Raw genomic sequence first — 18,218 nt, 5'->3', positions numbered from 1 at the left:
CACGATCGGACGGTAGCCCACAGTTATACCGAGAAAGGAATGCTCCTCTTACACGATAAAGTAGTCCCGACGGAGGTCACGTAAGCCCACAGTTATACCGAGAAAGGAATGCTCCTCTTACACGATAAAGTAGTCCCGACGGAGGTACACGTAGCCCACAGTTATACTGAGAAATGAATTCTCCTCTTACACGATAAAGTAGTCCCGACGGAGGTAGCCCACAGTTATACTGAGAAAGGAATGCTCCTCTTACACGATAAAGTAGTCCCGACGGAGGTAGCCCACAGTTATACTGAGAAAGGAATGCTCCTCTTACACGATAAAGTAGTCCCGACGGAGGTAGCCCACAGTTATACCGAGAAAGGAATGCTCCTCTTACACGATAAAGTAGTCCCGACGGAGCTCGAGGTAGCCCACAGTTATACTGAGAAATGAATTATCCTCTTACACGATAAAGTAGTCCCGACGGAGGTAGCCCACAGTTATACCGAGAAAGGAATGCTCCTCTTACACGATAAAGTAGTCCACTCGGAGGTAGCCCACAGTTATACCGAGAAAGGAATGCTCCTCTTACACGATAAAGTAGTCCCGACGGAGGTACACGTAGCCCACAGTTATACCGAGAAAGGAATCCTCCTCTTACACGATAAAGTAGTCCACTCGGCGGTAGCCCACACTTATACTGAGAAAGGAATGCTCCTCTTACACGATAAAGTAGTCCAGCCGGAGTTATCCAACGATGCATCAACATACATGTATAGTGATTCAATTTCAGTTAGACTCATGCCATGCACTAGCTAACCCTAAACCTTTCATGGTAATTTTGTTCTTTTAGGTTTCAAAACAATTGTTTCATTTTTAATTATGCAATATTATATTTTGATAATAAATACTATAAATCAAGTTTTGTTATTAGGAAAACGCCCAACTTTCCTTATGAAATGAGGTACATATGCAAGAATTGTTAAGCTCAGTTGATGCTGTCCAATTCTCATTTGTAATAAGTTGGCCCGTAAGAACCGTTCGATAACATCTTTGTTACTTTCCTTTAGATATTTCTAGGTTATAAGGAATATTTATTAAAATGTGCCACATCCGATACATTCCCTGTAGTACCCATACACAGATATATTCCGTTCACGATTACTCCAAATTATTTTTTCGGTTCAGTTGACGACCATAATATCGTTGATTGCATAGATTCGTTATTAAAAAGAAGCGAACATATACCAGTCATTCAAGTAAGACATCTCGTACTTTATTGAACAATGATAACAATTAACAATATATTACATTTAAGAAATCCGAAAGATGCAATATTATCACAATGTCATACAAAAACATTACATAGTTGGTCATTAGGCCTATATTTTTGTGAAAATATATACCAAAATAGAAGTATACATGTACAATACATGTTAATATACAGATATAACACAAATATATCACAGGTTTAAATTTAGTCATAAGTGTTATCCGTCAAGCATGGAAACCAATCAACCATAAAAAAATAATTAATATTCTTGAATTGCACTGGCACGTGTGTACGAACATCGTATGTATGATTTAAAGTGAAAGGCACGTAGTAATCCGAAAATGCGATTATGAAAATATTCTCAAAGTTTGTATTAGGGTTTACAACCATGCGCGGGTCGGAATCAAAACTTCACTTCGTGTCAATTTGTTGGCGTCACTATATAGACGTCGCAAATTCCACAGAGATAAGACCATACACAGTGCTTTCTAACGATCATGGGATTCCTGATCGGTACAGATCCAAGAGAAAATTGTCTGTTATAATTTGCTGAACATTTTAAGTTATGAAATGGCAAGGATTGGTACGTATTCTAATGTATCATAGTGATAGATATTGATAAAGGGAGCAATCATTAAGTGCAAGCTTATCTAATGTTATTCTAAAAAGAGGATTTTTATGATCAATTCTTCGGTAAGATTATCGATGCCAGTAATGACATACGTTCCTATATAGAATGTTGTGAGTACATTGTAAGTCGACCGAAAGTTAGACTGGATATGCGTATCGAATCCCTGTGTTTTGTCTTTTTAAGAATAGAATCACTTACTTTTACTATTCCATGTTTTAAAACTACATGTATATCATTGTTATTTTTTCACTTTTAAGTTTGGCCCCTAAATGACTGGCTGTCGATGGGTCGTTAAACTTCAACAAACAAACAAGTTTTGTCAGAAATCAAAAACACACTCATAAATAGATAAAATAATCTCTGTCAGTTCCATATGTTGCGAAAAATAGTTCATTTATTGTTGGTAAAAATGGCGATTGATAAATTCGATAATGCTTACGTTTTGAAGCTTTACGTTAAGGACGTTGCTAAAACGTTACCGATGTGACGTCATAAAATGTTCAATTAATCATAGTATACATTGTCGATTGCATCTGACATGTGATGAGATTTAGGCAATAACAAAGACATCAGAAATATTCCATAGTAGTTTTTATCGCCCGAATTGTATTCTTAATATGTAAATTTTCTCCATCAATTTAAAAACGTGTAAATATACAGGTCTATTAGGATGAATGGCAATATGATTACAAATAAACTAACGAAAAAGCGTTCTATAAATTAGGTCCCTTACCTTTGCAGGCTTCACATTTCTCTTGGAAGATTAAATAACGTGTTAGCTGCATCGACCATTATCACAGATGTTAAATAAGGAAGATATTTTCTATAAATACGACCACAATGGTAATAGCAAACGGTTACAAACGGTTTTACCCTATCTCGTATCGGGTCGGAAGAGTGGGTGAGTGAATTTATAAAAAAAAACAGTAGAAAAGATACGGAATGTACAGAAGTGAATTAGTATTAAATTGTACTGGATATCCTCGCAATCACACAGTCCTATCTCTGCTTACATTTTTTCAGAGGGCCGTTTATCGGTGTACGTAAGTTAACACAGAACAAAAGACCATGATATTCCGACAACGACCATTGATCGACGACGTGGTATAGTTCAGTATCCTCACATGTTCACAAGGGTGACTTGTGATGTAAGCTATGCCCAATTACTACCATACCGATCATGATAACTTGACCTCTCATTCCCATCACCATCTAAACATCCACAACATGATGCAAATACAGATTTCTTCTTTTTCTTCGTTGGCGGTTTGTATCCTGATACATTCCAGTGGTATATATGTACTTCTGCAAACTTTGTGCCGCGCAAACTAACGAACAGTTTGTCCTTCACACAGAGTACGTTAATGGGTTTCACGTCTACGCCCAACTTGAATGTATTGGCGACAGGGGTTGCCAGATACTGTCCATCCTGTGAGAACATTTGCACGCGAAAGTTGTTGGCATCAGCAACGTAAATACTGTCGTTTACGTCCGTACAAACACCCATTGGGTAAAAAAGTTCGCCTTCTTTTGAGCCCTGTGTTCCAAAACAACAGATGATTGTGCCGTCATTTTTGTGGACCTTGATTCGATGGTTCCCACTATCTGATACGATGATGTCATCCCTGCCATTTACTGTGACGTAATAAGGCAACAGAAAATGGTTTGGTCCTTTTCCTCGAGATCCGAATTTGATAGATGGCCGTTTCCTATCCGTGAAGACATTGAGGGTATTGAATTGTAAACTAGTTATCAGAACTTTCCCAGTTCTTGCTACTTTCACACCGAACGGATTCTCATACTTGTGATAAGACCCGTACGAAGCCATCAGCCTTCCGTCAAAGCCGTATTCTCGTAATATCGCAGAGCCGGCTCTGCTAACAGACGCTAGGATTGAGCCAGATCTCGTAACCGATATATCCCGTATAGAGCAGTCACAGACAAAACCACCGCGATAATCACCACTCAACGAATACACCAGGACTTTGTTCAAACTACAATCTGCCACAAGTATATCGTCTGTGAGAGTGGACAGTGCTAACCCAGATATCTGGACAAATTGTTCCGCTTCCATCCCAAACCCTCCGAAACTTCGTATATATTCTGCCTGGCGTTTCTTCCCATTGGACACGTGAATATTTGACCCACCCAAAAGAGGTTCCTTCACGGAATATGAGGGGCATTCTTGGAACTCCGCTTCTGTCACCTCGGTCGATTCAGAAAAGTGTTTGAGCTCGCCGTCCACCTCCACTGTATCTTGAAGACTCTTGATGAAGTGGTTGTCAGGAAAGTCGATAACACCATTGTATGGTGTATAGATCACCTGTAAAATTGATGGCATATGATTGAAAGTATCAAATAAAACTATTTAAACAAATAGATGCAATATGGAACTCGAAAGAGGATGGAATCGTGATTTGGTAGATTACCATCATCGATACTCCAAGGGTTCCGATCACTAACGATCTCTTTAACCCTTGACGATCTCATTTTAAAATTGTAGGCAGCTCAGCGGAAAACAGCTAAACCAATCACAGGTCTGCAAAGATTTCCTTTGACGGCTACAGAAAGAGTGACGCCCAACATCGAAACCACAGTGTACTGTTATACGGCTCTTTTGATGTACATCAAACGACCAAGTTACCTGAACTGTTGCATTTAATTTTACTATGAGATAATTCAGGGGTGTAGAGATAGTAAGTGATCGGAACCCCTGGAGTATCGAGGATGATAGAAAACAAACGGAAACCATTGATCTGTAGGATATATAACGTACCATTTGACTAACACCATATATGTGATCGAATGAGATTAAACGACACTTTCTTGGCAGTTCCCTTACATAGCATATACAAGTTAATGCATTATCATAAAGGATTAAAGTAAATCAAACAAGCGTTTGACATTCTTTCTCTTCACTTCCCTAAAAACTGAAGGAAGCGTGCTTTATAATTTGAGGTTTCAACTGATACTTAAACTGAATTTTGGCTAACAGTTCTGATGTTTATTATTTTACACTTATCTTAACCGAGTGAAGACTACAGTGAAAGACAAATTCTATCCTTTACATACAATTGCTAAAGATACTTTAAAGAGGAAACAAGTGTACATGCTTAACAATCCCTCCCATAGTTCATAATAATATTATGGAACCACCAGGGTATTATTTGTAAAGTCTTTTGCAGATAGTGAGCAATTAGTACATGTTCAGAACCTATAATATCCCTTCATTTCGATTATGTCAAAATTAGAATAATAATTTACTGCTTTGTTTTATTTATTGTGTTTTTTTTACCACGTCGAATAAATGTTAATATTTGCCGGTCATGATTAATTAATATACGATATACATGGTGAATGGTAACGTAAAACTTAGCCTCAAACATACTTCACAACATTGCATTTGAAGTAACAAGTCATATGTTCAGCATTACAACACTATCAACGTACAGTGTACATGACGAGTTTATAATAGTTATGAGTTATCTAACATTTATCTATCAATGAGCAGAACTGTTATTAATATATACTAAATATACAATGTATATTGTTCTGACCAGCCTTTGATAAAATGCATCGGATTGTATGATATCAGTGAAGTGGTCATTTGTTATATCAATATATGCCCATGGCCTAATGGAGTTAGATATAAATTGCTTGAGGGAAACTTATTAGATTCGTATAGACTGTTTAAAATAAAATTTTATACGTCTACCACACAGTTATACAATCAAGCATTTCAATGAATCACTGCCACCACATCGATTAATAATATTTATACCTGTTTATGATATTTTGAATAAGTGAGTCGTGTTTGTTTTCTTTTTTAATTATATTAAATGATTTAATCAACACAAAATAATTGTATGCATTACATACTTATTGATTTTACGATCTTTGATATAACAAAATAAGTAATACTAAAGTAAAAATGTTAGGTTTTTTTAGACTTTATCTTTCATATTAAAAGTCGAAATACATGTACAAATGTATACGGGAACTGAAAGTAAACCCCAGATGCAATAAATGATCTGATTGATATATATATATATATACATGTAAATCATAGCAATTTTCAGCATCGTATAATGACGTATATAGATATATATGCATGCGCATTTCTTAATTTATATTCGGAAAATACTATTAATTCTGCACATTTTGTTGGTTTATTTTCATTTATTTTAATGGTCTTCTGTTTCCAAATGGGGTTACATGCATTTTTATTTCCAGATTTTTTTCTCGGAATCTCCAGTCTTTTAAACGGGTACATATCCATAATAAATAGATTATAAATATTAATGACCCACATGTGTACTGTAAATTAAAGGCATTTGTAGCCTGATAAAGGTATGTGTTTCTTCTCTTATTGAAAAGCTTCAGCTTTAGATAGACAGTAATAAAAGAAAGTGTTAAAAAATGCCAAAATCAGGTCGTTACTATATAGGCATATACACACTCGATAAATAAAACTAATTAACTAATTAATATATAGTCATGTATAACTTTTGAACAATTTAATTAACAATAATTACATTATTTATTCGTATCATGATTTGTAATAAAAACAATTACATGTTACATCGAATAAGATGTATTATTAAATTCTTTTTTATCATTAATTAAACCAACACTTACCTGTCGACAAACAGGACATGGGAACTGTCCCGTATTCTCATACCGACTGACAATATAATCACGCAGGCAGCCTTCACAGAATGTGTGTAGACAGGGTAAGGCCTTGGGTTTACTGAAGGTTTGGAAACATATCGCACAGGTTAGGAAAGTATCCTGGATCTCGCGAGCGACCCTCACACTCGCCATATCCTCTCGCTGACACTTCCTATTTCTATTTACATTTCAGTCATTGCCACATGATTCCTTGAAGTCACATGATTTGCCCTCTCGGGCGTTTGCCTATATCTCTGATACACTCCAAAGGTGTATCGAAAGTAAGGGGAAAATAAGTACCCACGTTACAATAACACATGTCTAAAGTGAATGATTGTTTGGTCATTTAATCCATTTAATTTTTCAAAAATGTTTTAATTTTTTTTTCTTGTGTGTATTCATAATTAGTATACGGACGTTTTTTTAAAAATTGTCATAAAGCATGTCGTCAAGAAGACGTTTCGTCTCCAAATCGAGAAGCTTTAAGACGTTTCGCCCCCAAAAAAGTTACGCCGCCAATATAAATTACTTTTATAGAATATTAAATATCTATTTCTGTTAATGATTGCGAAGCAAACTAGAGCTTAAAATATCTGAGAGACAACCCAGATTAATATAAGCTGGATTAAATCAATTAATGAATTTGTATGTTAAAATTGGTCAACTACAATTAACTTCTTATTACAATATTACAAAAGAAACCTTCATGACTATTTGTTATATAATCTTTATATATTAGTATACTGCTTAAAAGCTTTATAACTAATGTTGTTTCCTAACTTTCTGACAGTCTGTACTACATTATTATAAAACCCGCACCTGAAAAATAAAGTTTCTTAGAACACTTGATACAGTATAATAAAATCGCTGTCGATGGCCTAAGATGAGATTACGACACCAAACAAATAAAAAATTCCTTTAACTTGTATAATCAATGTTTGTGAAGATTCATTTCGACGTTATGCTGTCGGGCGGGAAACATTAAATACTACCCGCGTTACAAAAATTAACATTTTATTATTTTTTTTTAAAGATTGTCCACCATCGACAGAGTATAAACGATACTTATCATTTGAACAATAATTGGTGTTTAGTAGTGTTTATTTATGTCTAATTAACACACATAAAAATAATATAAGATAATTTATTTTGCTTTTGGTACATGTGCAATCAGTACTTCATTCTATAAAGAATTAATTTAACATAGTGTTATGGAGTTCTCGTGGTTCTTTTCCGTTATGAATTAAATTAATTATCTCTAATATTTTCATCTTGGAGTAAAATAAGAAGCTCCAACTTCTCAACAATGGTAATAATGTAAAGTAAGTAACTTTTTTAACTGAAGAAAAATGCTTTTCGTCTGCGGTTGTTGTCTGTTGTTGATAGAGAAAAAATATAATTCGTCAGCGATGGAGCATCATCTTTTATTAAATTCTTCAGAAGCTCGTGGTAAATGAAAATAACAAGCTAAAAACTTTTGCGACTGTACGGATTATCAATTTCGTTTTGCATTCCTATTTTGAAGATTAAAGCGGATTTATAATTTAGTATGGCATTATATATATACTGTACTACAGATGTGTCGAAGATAAAATTGAGGGAAACATGTTTAATTGTGAATTCTATGAAGTAAATACAATTTACGATGCATTGCTAGTACAATAACATTTTCAGCATTTCCCATTTTGGATGTTCACTGTTCTTGTTAGTCCGCTATACCTGCCTATGCTACGTACGGTGTTTGAAAAACAAACAAACAAAATATAGACAGGTAAAAAACATTTTTAAAAAAAACACATAAAGACTAATGATATAGACAGGTAAAGGCAAAACACAAGTCTATGATAATATAGGCACAATTAATAGGCAGGTTTAGCAGTTCCAATCTGTAACACATGTAATTCTTTATTCTTATCAGAAACACACACATTTATAAACATAAATATATAATTCTGTTTTTACCCAGTAATATCACCAAAACGTTTTCTTGTGTGGATTTTATTGTATAATTCCAGGCATGGAGACAGATCGAGATATAGATACACATAACTACTTGACAATTTTTGTCAGGTGAGGTCTTTTAAACATATGTAAATACATAATTGAACTTTATTTGTCCAGGATAAAACAACTTAGCACTGTTGATAACATATTAATTGAATGTACGTGTATAGCATGAATTGCATTGTTGACTACGTATACCGCGACAGAAATTAACCCATATCTACATTTCGTAACATTATTTATACTTTTCATATTGTATATAGTCCGCTACACCTGCCTATATCATAAGCCTTTGTTATTTCTATTTATTTTTTGCCAGTATATTAGGCTAAAAAACAACAACTAAAATACAGGCAGGTTCAATTACTAGCGGACTAATTTACATATATATATATTGTTCATGTACATATGATAAATTACCTAAATGTTTACCCAACAATGATTTTCAAATGATTATGCATTTTATCAAATTCATACGTCGTTTTTTATTTTTTTTTATCTTTAAAATTTATTTTATTGTACGTTTCGGGGCGAACCCGACATTGGGGCGAAATGTCTGGCATTAAACACGTAATATTCCGGATAATTTGCCCAGATTAACCAAAAACTAGTGTGAACTCAACATTTCCTTTCACAACAACGTGGACAGTACCGCATGAGTTTCATCAGTGTTGCGAGGTAAATCTAAAGGCACTTGTGTATTATTCAATTTATTTAAAAATCATCGCCTAAAAAAATATGTGAATTCATTGATTGTAAATAATTTTGACTTGATAGACAGTTGTTTAAGGTTCTCGAACGCTTCCAAAATAATTATATAATGGACCGACTTGATTGGGATACAGTACACCATAGGTAGTATTAGCACGCTGGTAAGTCAAAGACCCACTATTAGTCTATAGTGGGTCTTTGACTTACCTGCAGCCGCCAGCGTGCTAAATACCTATGGATACACCTTTCACACTTTTGCACCACCTGGCCATCACAATATAGCCTCCGAATTAACTTCAAGTCCTATGGTGTAAAAACGATTCTGACGATTGATTGGTATCGCTCTCCTGTAGTTTGTTCCTCACACATTTCATGTTATACTTGCCGCCGATGAGCTAGTTAGACGCCCACATGCTTGTCAGATGATTTTCATGAACAGTTTGTTGTATAAGTAAATTCTCGGTTCTGTACTTTCACTTTATGTATATATAGCATTAAAGCGTACATTTAAGTAGATATTTTGGTATCACATAATAACAAAACAGTAAATACAATTTTCCATTTTATTTTGCGTGACTATTGAAGGTCATCGGTCCTATACAAGGGTTGACATATTAGTGTAGCGTGAAAATATATTTCATCACTCACCTGCATTCTATCATTCATGCCGCCATGTTGGAAGTGTAGGCCGTGTACATTGGGTGTAGCTACACCGCACTACTTGATTTTAGATCAGTGTGAGTTCAGTGTACACTATATAAGCGTCCGAATTAAGTTGGCCTAAAGGTATATGGGTAGCTATTGTAAGGTCGGAACACTGGTCTCGTTCCCTGTGGTCGGAACCAGGATTCAAGATCATATATATATGTGAAAATCGCAACCATAAACGTAATCGTAAGCTTGCAGATTTCTATGTATACTATTCCATTGGGTAGTGATGGTAGCTACATTAATATGTGATCACATGGTCATTTTATCGTCATTGTCATTTTCCATATCATGATTAGTTTATTTTATCAACCATTATACACAATCAATGTATCATATTTAATTACCACCTACTGTTTCCAATATGCATTGTGATCATAATTATATATACATGTACCAATTTCTTGTATTTGTTTCTTGTTAGGATGGCATCTGCTTCAGTACTTAGAAGATTAACACAACGAGCTGATGAAGCTGAAAGGATTATAACAGAACTGAAAGCAACCATAGAACTTCTGAAGGATAAAGCTGGTATGTATTTCACCTGAATCTCTAGCCAGAGATACTCTGGTCAGTGGCCCTGACACCAGACATCTACATGTATCTGTCATACTGTCTATGACTACGTCTTGTGTCAGGGCAAAGGATCTTGAGCTAATGAATCGATGTTGGGCAGTTGTTCAGCTTTCCTCCACTAAGAAATTAAACTTGACATGTCATTACATGGCCCTGGCTGTTAAAAAGGACTAATAAAACCAAAAGCAATCATTTATGTGTTAATTAGTTCAAAGATGTTATTACAGAGTCTAAAGTCTTACTGACACAAGTAACTCATAGAAAGCTTAAAGGTAGCTGCAACATTGTAGCTCAAAAGACTTTTGTCAGATAATGGTGTCGTCTTTAGAGCTACATTTGGTGCCTACTACTGCTAATGGAGCAACATAATGATTATACAAAGTATTACAAACCATTATCAAAAATGCTGTATTTATTTTATCATACTTGTTTTATTTTGCTTACCTACTACGCAATAAAACTAAACCATATAAAATATCAAATTTGCAGCAAGACATTGATTTTCCATATATAGCAATGGAAACCTTTTCGAAGGAAAAATAAATGACAAGTCCAAATTGTGAACTTGACATTCTGTGTGTGGTACAGTAGATATTTAGAATGGTCGTTATGTTTGTTTTTGACAAACAAAAAATCATATAAATGCATGTATACATATACATACAATAATTGGAAACCTGCAAAAGAGTATAGAAAAGATTGTCCAGGTGATTTTCTGAGGCAGTGCTCCACTGAGACATATTTATAGGGACAATTTCGTACCTGGCCAAAAGGTATGGTAGGTTGGGTATGTATATTTGTTCTAGTAGAAAGGAAGCTGTATATACTTACAATAAAGTGTTCAGAATTCCTTCAATAACATTATTTTTCAATTAATTTTTAGATTACTATTATAATTGTAATTTTTAGCTTACAATATTCTAATTTGTAGCTGTTGTTGAAAGTAAACCTGAGGAAGAAAGACTGCAAAAAGAAAATGCCAGATTGAGAACAGAAATAGATGTGTTGAAGACCCAGCTTGTTCTCACGGAAATTAGAAATGGAGGTTAGTAACAGATGTGTGTTAAATTTCTGCTTGGTCTTACTGGCTTTTGACATGTACAAGAAAAAAGACTATTGAAACGTGATCCAAGACTTATCACTGATCTGTAAAGTGATTCAAATCTTTAATACCTAAGTAATCTGTTAACCATTGATCTTTTTTTGTTCCCAGGATTATTTGAAATATTTTGTTTATCTTTCTTTTCCTCAGTAAAACAGGTGCCCCTACCATCCCAGACAATGGTGACCCAGTGTGTAGACAAGGCCAGAGCTAACATCACCTCCTCCGCTCCTGCAGCCGAAAAGAAAGCAGAAGTTGTCGTAGAGAAAACTGAAACTGTTAAAGATCAACCTAAAGCCAATAAAAAGGGCAAGGATCAGGCTCCGAAACAAGCTGGTAAGGGTTAAGATAGATTTATAGATCCATATAGAGGATCTTGCATGTACAATTTACATGAGTAACTATAGGTTATATATTTGCACCAAAATAACTGAATATAGCCGCTTGTTTTCGCACTCCAAAATATCTTAATTTAGACCTTAATTAAGAAAATTAAATTTTTCTTAATCAAAATTTCGCAATATCTGGCTTGAAGTGTATATATAATGCAACCAAATCTTAATATTTCGCAAATAAAAATTTGGCAACCAAGGTGATGACCCATGAAATCGCAAAAATATCATCTCTGAAATAATAATCTCCTTTACAGTATTAAGAGTTCAATAAAAGTTCTTTAGAGATTTTGTTAAATTCTATGTTTTACACAGCCTCAAGGATACGATTCTGTTTATCACCTAACTTGAATTAATTAATGGAAACCTATTGGATTAAAAGTTTCAATTTCACTATGATCAATAATACAGGTGAAAACTAGCTCCTACAATATTTTTGTCTACCGTCCAAGACATTCAGTAGCTCACATTGAAGTCGCAATAGTGTATCTTCACATGTGTCATATATAATTAGACAAAGCTAAATGACATTGTTGAATTCTGAAAGGGCCAGCTAATGTGATGAGAAATGGAAAATTAATAAGAAAGGGTGAATTCCTATCAGAAGAACCAGAATACATCAGAAATAACTTATTATCGATTTCTAGGTGAAGCCAAGCCTAAGAAAGGTAAGGCAGCTCAAGGCCCCACAGAACCAGAAAAGATGGATATTTCTCGACTGGATCTCAGAGTCGGAAAAATTGTCGAGGTAGAAAAGCACCCAGATGCTGACTCGCTCTACATTGAAAAAGTGGATGTTGGAGAAGACCAACCGAGAACGGTGGTATCAGGACTGGTCAAGTTTGTTCCTATAGAGCAGGTAAGTGATATAGGAGTGTAGTGGTTTAGCCATTTACCTTTCACCTTAGTTTGCCTTAATTCCATTTCCGACACTGGTGTAAAGTTCAGGGCCACCAGCCACACTCAATCTTGTGGGTGTGTTTCCAGTAGCTCCACATATGTCTTCAGCTTTTAGGCTCCTTAAACACTTACATCCACACCATCGAAAGTGATTTGTATAAGATATACACATATAACTTGTTTTGTATTTGATATAGAATATATGAATTTCAAAAGCAGAAGAGTCATCTATTTATAATTGTCCTTTCATAATTTTTTTTTTATTTTTAATTAAATTTTGTTACACACTTGTCATTGAAGTGGGAATTCTGTTTTCTTTCGACTTTTTGATTTTCCTTCTCAATAAGACCACTTGTGACTTCTGTTTAAAAGATTTGATTTAGATTTACAGAATATCTTCCTCTTTCATCTTTTCATCTCAAAGTTTTGATTTCTGCTTACCAATTATCGCAAATTTAACAAGAGGCCCATGGGCCTTAACGGTCATCTGACTCATTGCACAAAACAACAAAGTCACAGTATAAAGTATTGGTTAACGATTAATATAAACAATACAAGGAACTCCTTAGTTAAATATGTAAGTTTCTGAAATAGGTAAATGTCATTCGTTGAACAAACTTGGTAGCCCTTCATCCATATATGGTTGTAACCCATTTACGGATTTTAAAGCCAAATTTCAGCAAAGCTTCCATTTTGGACATCCGCCATACTATCCCCATGGGCCTTAGCTCGGTCCTTTATAAAATATGATTGTCCTCACCTAAAATTCCCCTTCAGAATCAATTAAAACCCCTTTAGACCAATTTTCCTTGAGATCGGAGACTGAAACCTGAAAACAGGAAGTGGGCCAGCGGCCATCTTGGAAAACCAAAGTCTTAATGAAAATGTTTGCATGTTGTTCGGCATTAATTTAAACCCCTATAGACCAATTTTCATTGAGATTGGAGACCGAAATCTGAAAACAGGAAGTGGGCCAGCTAACATTAAGAAAATTTGCCCTTTTGGGGCCCCACACCTCAGCCCCTAGGGGTCAGACCAGACTCATATATATAAAATACGATTGTCCTTCCCCAATGATGTTTCACACCAAATATGGATGAAATCCATCCAAGGATGAAGGACTAGTAGGATTTTAAAGCTTAAATTAAGAAAATTTGCCCTTTTTAAGCCCCGTCCCTCTGCCCCTAGGGGTCGGACCCGGCTCATTTATATAAAATATGATTGTCCTTCCCCACTGATGTTTCACACCAAATATGGATGAAATCCATCCAAGGATGAAGGAGGAGTAGGATCTAGCTTAAATTAAAAAAATTGACCATTTGGAGCCCAGCCCCTCTGCCCATAGTGGTCGGATCTATTTCATTTATATAAAATATGATTGTCCTTCCCCAATGATGTTTCACACCAAATATGGATGAAATCCATTCAAGGATGAAGGAGGAGTAGGATTTTAAAGCTTAAATTAAGAAAATTTGCCCTTTCGGGGCCCCACCCCTCAGCCCCAAGGGGTCGGACCAGGCTCATTTACATAAAATATGATTGTCCATCCCCAATGATGTTTCACACCAAATATGGATGAAATCCATTCAAGGATGAAGGAGGAGTAGGATTTTAAAGCTTAAATAAAGAAAATTTCCTCTTTTGGAGCCCCGCCCCTCTGCCCCTAGGGGTCGGACCAGGCTCATTTATATAAAATATGATTGTCCTTCCCCAACGATGTTTTACACCAAATATAGATGAAATCCATTCAAGGATGAAGGAGGAGTAGGATTTTAAAGCTAAAATTAAGAAAATTTGCCCTTTTTTGGGCCCCATCCCTCAGCCCCTAGGGGTCGGACCAGGCTCATTTATATAAAATATGAATGTCCTTCCCCAATGATGTTTCACACCAAATATGGATGAAATCCATCCAAGGATGAAAGAGGAGTAGGATTTTAAAGCTTAAATTAAGAAAATTTGCCCTTTTGGGGCCCCACCCCTCAGCCCCTAGGGGTCGGACAAGGCTCATTTATATAAAATATGATTGTCCATCCCCAATGATGTTTCACACCAAATATGGATGAAATCCATCCAAGGATGAAGGAGGAGTAGGATTTTAAAGCTAAAATTAAGAAAATTTGCCCTTTTGGGGCCCCACCCCTCAGCCCCAAGGGGTCGGACCAGGCTCATTTATATAAAATATGATTGTCCTTCCCCAATGATGTTTCACACCAAATATGGATGTAATCTGCTCAAGGGTTAAGGAGGAGTAGGCTTTTGTATAAATAGTCTTACGCACGACGCACGGCGGACGGCGCACGACGACGGACGAAACACGATGACAATAGGTCATCCTGACCTTCGGTCAGATGACCTAAAAACTTAATAAGACTTGTTCCATAAAATCTTGCAGTGAATGCTTACTTAGATCCTACATTTTTATGTAGCATGTTAAGATAATCTGATTTGTTTTAACAGATGCAGGAGAAGGTAGCTGTGTTTATGTTGAATCTGAAACCTGCCAAAATGAGAGGAGTATTGTCTCAGGCCATGATCATGTGTGCTAGTACTCCGGAGAAAGTGGAGATCCTCAATGTACCAAAAGGAGCCCAGATAGGAGACAAGGTTGTGACTGAGGGTTATCCAGGTAGGCAAAGTTATCTCCCCTTCATTATGTACAAAAAGGGGCCAGATAGGGGACCTTAACTCCATTCCTTAATGTACCAAAAGGGGCTCGGAAAAAGGGACAAGTGGTGACGGAAGGTTATTAAGGTAGGATAAGTTATCTCCCCTTCCTTATGCACCAAAATGTTTTAAAACTGAAGACAAGGTTGTGGCTGAGATTACCCAGATTCCATACATGCATCTCTGAATCAAAATTTTGCCAAAGTTATCTCCAATACTTATTATAACATACAGTCATAAGTTGAGGACAGAATTTCAACAAAGGTCTGTCAAGATAAACAAGGTTATTTCATCTTTTTTCTAACATACTTGTATATATAGTTGGGAGTTGTGACTTTGGCGAACTAGGAAAGGTGAAGTTACCTCCCCTTTCCCATTATACCAACTGATGCATAAGTAAGAACAAATTTGTTACTAAATGATAGACCAAATCAAGCGGGTTACAAAACTAGACAGAATGTCTTCCTTCAATAACCTTAGGTTTCTTTAATGATGGGCAATCGCTTTGAAATCATAACCAATTATCGGTTTGTAATAAGAAGTCGTAAACTGATCAATAATTGATTAAATAATCTGTTTCTTGTAATAATATTTGGGAAATTAGAATTTGCTGTTGTTTTACTTTTCAGTGTTATTTTCTTCAGGTATGGAAGATTGACACAAAAGATTCAATTAATCAAGACACTCATATATGATCATTTTCTGTTGTGGATAGAGAGTATACATTTGACAGCAACCGATTAATAAGATATCTGTTAAACTATACGTCAAAAATAAATCTACAACATATATTTTACCAATTTGATTAGCGATTTTCGATTTATGGATTTTCATAATCGATAGTCCAAATTGGAAAGGACACATCAACTGAATATTGATTATATTCAATAATCTAATCGGCCCAGCTCTAGATAATACTGAAAAATACCAGCTTTATCTGGAGTTTACTGGCTGGATGTTAAATCCTATTTATATATGTTTAGGTGAACCTGATGCCATGCTGAACCCTAAGAAGAAAGTATGGGAGACGTTGAAGCCCGACCTAAGGACCAATAAAGAAGGAGTGGCTACATGGAAAGGAGCGCCACTCAAAGTGGAAGGGAAGGGTCAAGTTGTGGCTCCGTCCTTGTGTGATGTACAGATCCAGTAGAACATGTAATGTACAACTGATTATTTAATTAAAGTAATAAAGACAATTCAATTATCAAATATGATGTTCTTGTTATGATGTCAACTGAGTTATTTCGTATTTCTTTTTGGACACACAAGCCGTAAGCCAGCTGCTTTTTATTATCAGATATATACTGTAAATCCAAATATTTCCTTCGCGGCTTTTAAATTTCATGATTTCCGTTTCAAAGCATTTTCACGGATATTAATTTTTACAGATTTAGAATTGAATGGAACTATCATTGAATTTAATTGTGCAAAAATTATGGAAGGTATCAATTCGCGGAGATAAACTTTGGTTAATTTACATTGATCGCGAAACTTGCAGAAATAAATTAGATGTGAAAAGAAAGTTGATTTACAGTATACAGGACTGGTTTTGCTAATATGGGGAGGAACTGTTGGACCACAGTTGTTAGGTGGTAGGACCATAGGAAATCTGGTTTAGGAAAGCAAATAGAGAAAAATATCTATTGAGCCAAACCCCTTTGATTATACGTGCTGAACCTACAAATATTTAATAACCAATATTACACTCATTGACGGTAACAAGTCTTTAAAATGCCCAATATAGGTGAAAATTTGTTTGTTTATCGTAGTTCTTAAGGGTCATTCATTGAAAACGTTTATCTGAAATCCTTACCACAGGATTCAAAGATAATTACTAATAAGTCATCCTATCCTTTGTTGGTGTCCCTTCATTGTATGCAGATTCATGCTTGTCTTAAAACTATAGTCCTTGGTTAGGTTAAATAATCTTTGTATGAAAGTTAAAGAAAACTTGAGGCCTGGGATGTACCAAGGTATATATATAATTGTTTTACTGAAATTGGTCCAGGAGTCAAATTGTTAAGATATACTGTAATTTTTGCATAATCCAATTTTAGTGCAACTTATCCTGGAAAATGAAACCACACAAACAACATTATAATGGTTAAATTTATAAACAATAGATAGAAAATAAATTTCCGCATATATGTTTTAGTGCAGATATTTGGACGTATAAAAAAGCACTAAAATATGTATGTTTACAGTGATACTGCAAGTCAGAAATCCTGATGTGGGGCAGCTAGCTAAGTACTAAGCATATATAGGTTGATGGTTTTCTCCAGGTACTCCGACTTTCCTCCAGCACACCTCCTTAAATTGGTAATTTCTTAAATAACCTTAGCTTGGCATGGATATCTTAAAAGGGGAATGCAGGGACTCGAGTGGTTATATTAATCACACGTATTAATTACCACTAAATTATATACAATATATATTAAATATGCTCTGATTTTACACTTTTGTCATTGGTTAATACATGTACAGGATCACCTGGGGTTCGATATAGCATATTGACTCTGTTTCCATTTTTAGAAACAAGAACATTCCTTCTGACACATCACCAACACAGAGACCTGGCACAATTTTTAAACCACAGTATATATA

At 35.3% G+C, this 18,218-nt stretch overlaps 2 protein-coding genes across 2 annotated transcripts; one reads left to right on the top strand and one right to left on the bottom strand.

Annotated features, from left to right (window-relative positions):
* Positions 1-1,227: 1,227 nt before the first annotated feature.
* On the bottom strand, positions 1,228-6,782 carry LOC138328378 (tripartite motif-containing protein 2-like). The gene is made up of 2 exons (XM_069275163.1): positions 6,525-6,782; positions 1,228-4,209 (listed from the first exon to the last, which is right to left on the bottom strand). Exons 1-2 carry the CDS (start codon positions 6,708-6,710, stop codon positions 3,040-3,042), a joined length of 1,356 nt encoding a protein of 451 aa, XP_069131264.1. The 5' UTR covers positions 6,711-6,782; the 3' UTR covers positions 1,228-3,039.
* Positions 6,783-9,096: 2,314 nt separating this feature from the next.
* On the top strand, positions 9,097-16,823 carry LOC138328377 (aminoacyl tRNA synthase complex-interacting multifunctional protein 1-like). The gene is made up of 7 exons (XM_069275162.1): positions 9,097-9,239; positions 10,405-10,511; positions 11,488-11,601; positions 11,809-11,994; positions 12,698-12,909; positions 15,408-15,576; positions 16,598-16,823. Exons 1-7 carry the CDS (start codon positions 9,217-9,219, stop codon positions 16,762-16,764), a joined length of 978 nt encoding a protein of 325 aa, XP_069131263.1. The 5' UTR covers positions 9,097-9,216; the 3' UTR covers positions 16,765-16,823.
* Positions 16,824-18,218: the final 1,395 nt, after the last annotated feature.

Source organism: Argopecten irradians, chromosome 7 (assembly GCF_041381155.1).
Source record: "Argopecten irradians isolate NY chromosome 7, Ai_NY, whole genome shotgun sequence".
Lineage (NCBI taxonomy): Eukaryota > Metazoa > Mollusca > Bivalvia > Pectinida > Pectinidae > Argopecten > Argopecten irradians.
Note: the sequence above shows the minus strand (reverse complement) of the source record. Positions and strands in the feature narration are given on the sequence as shown.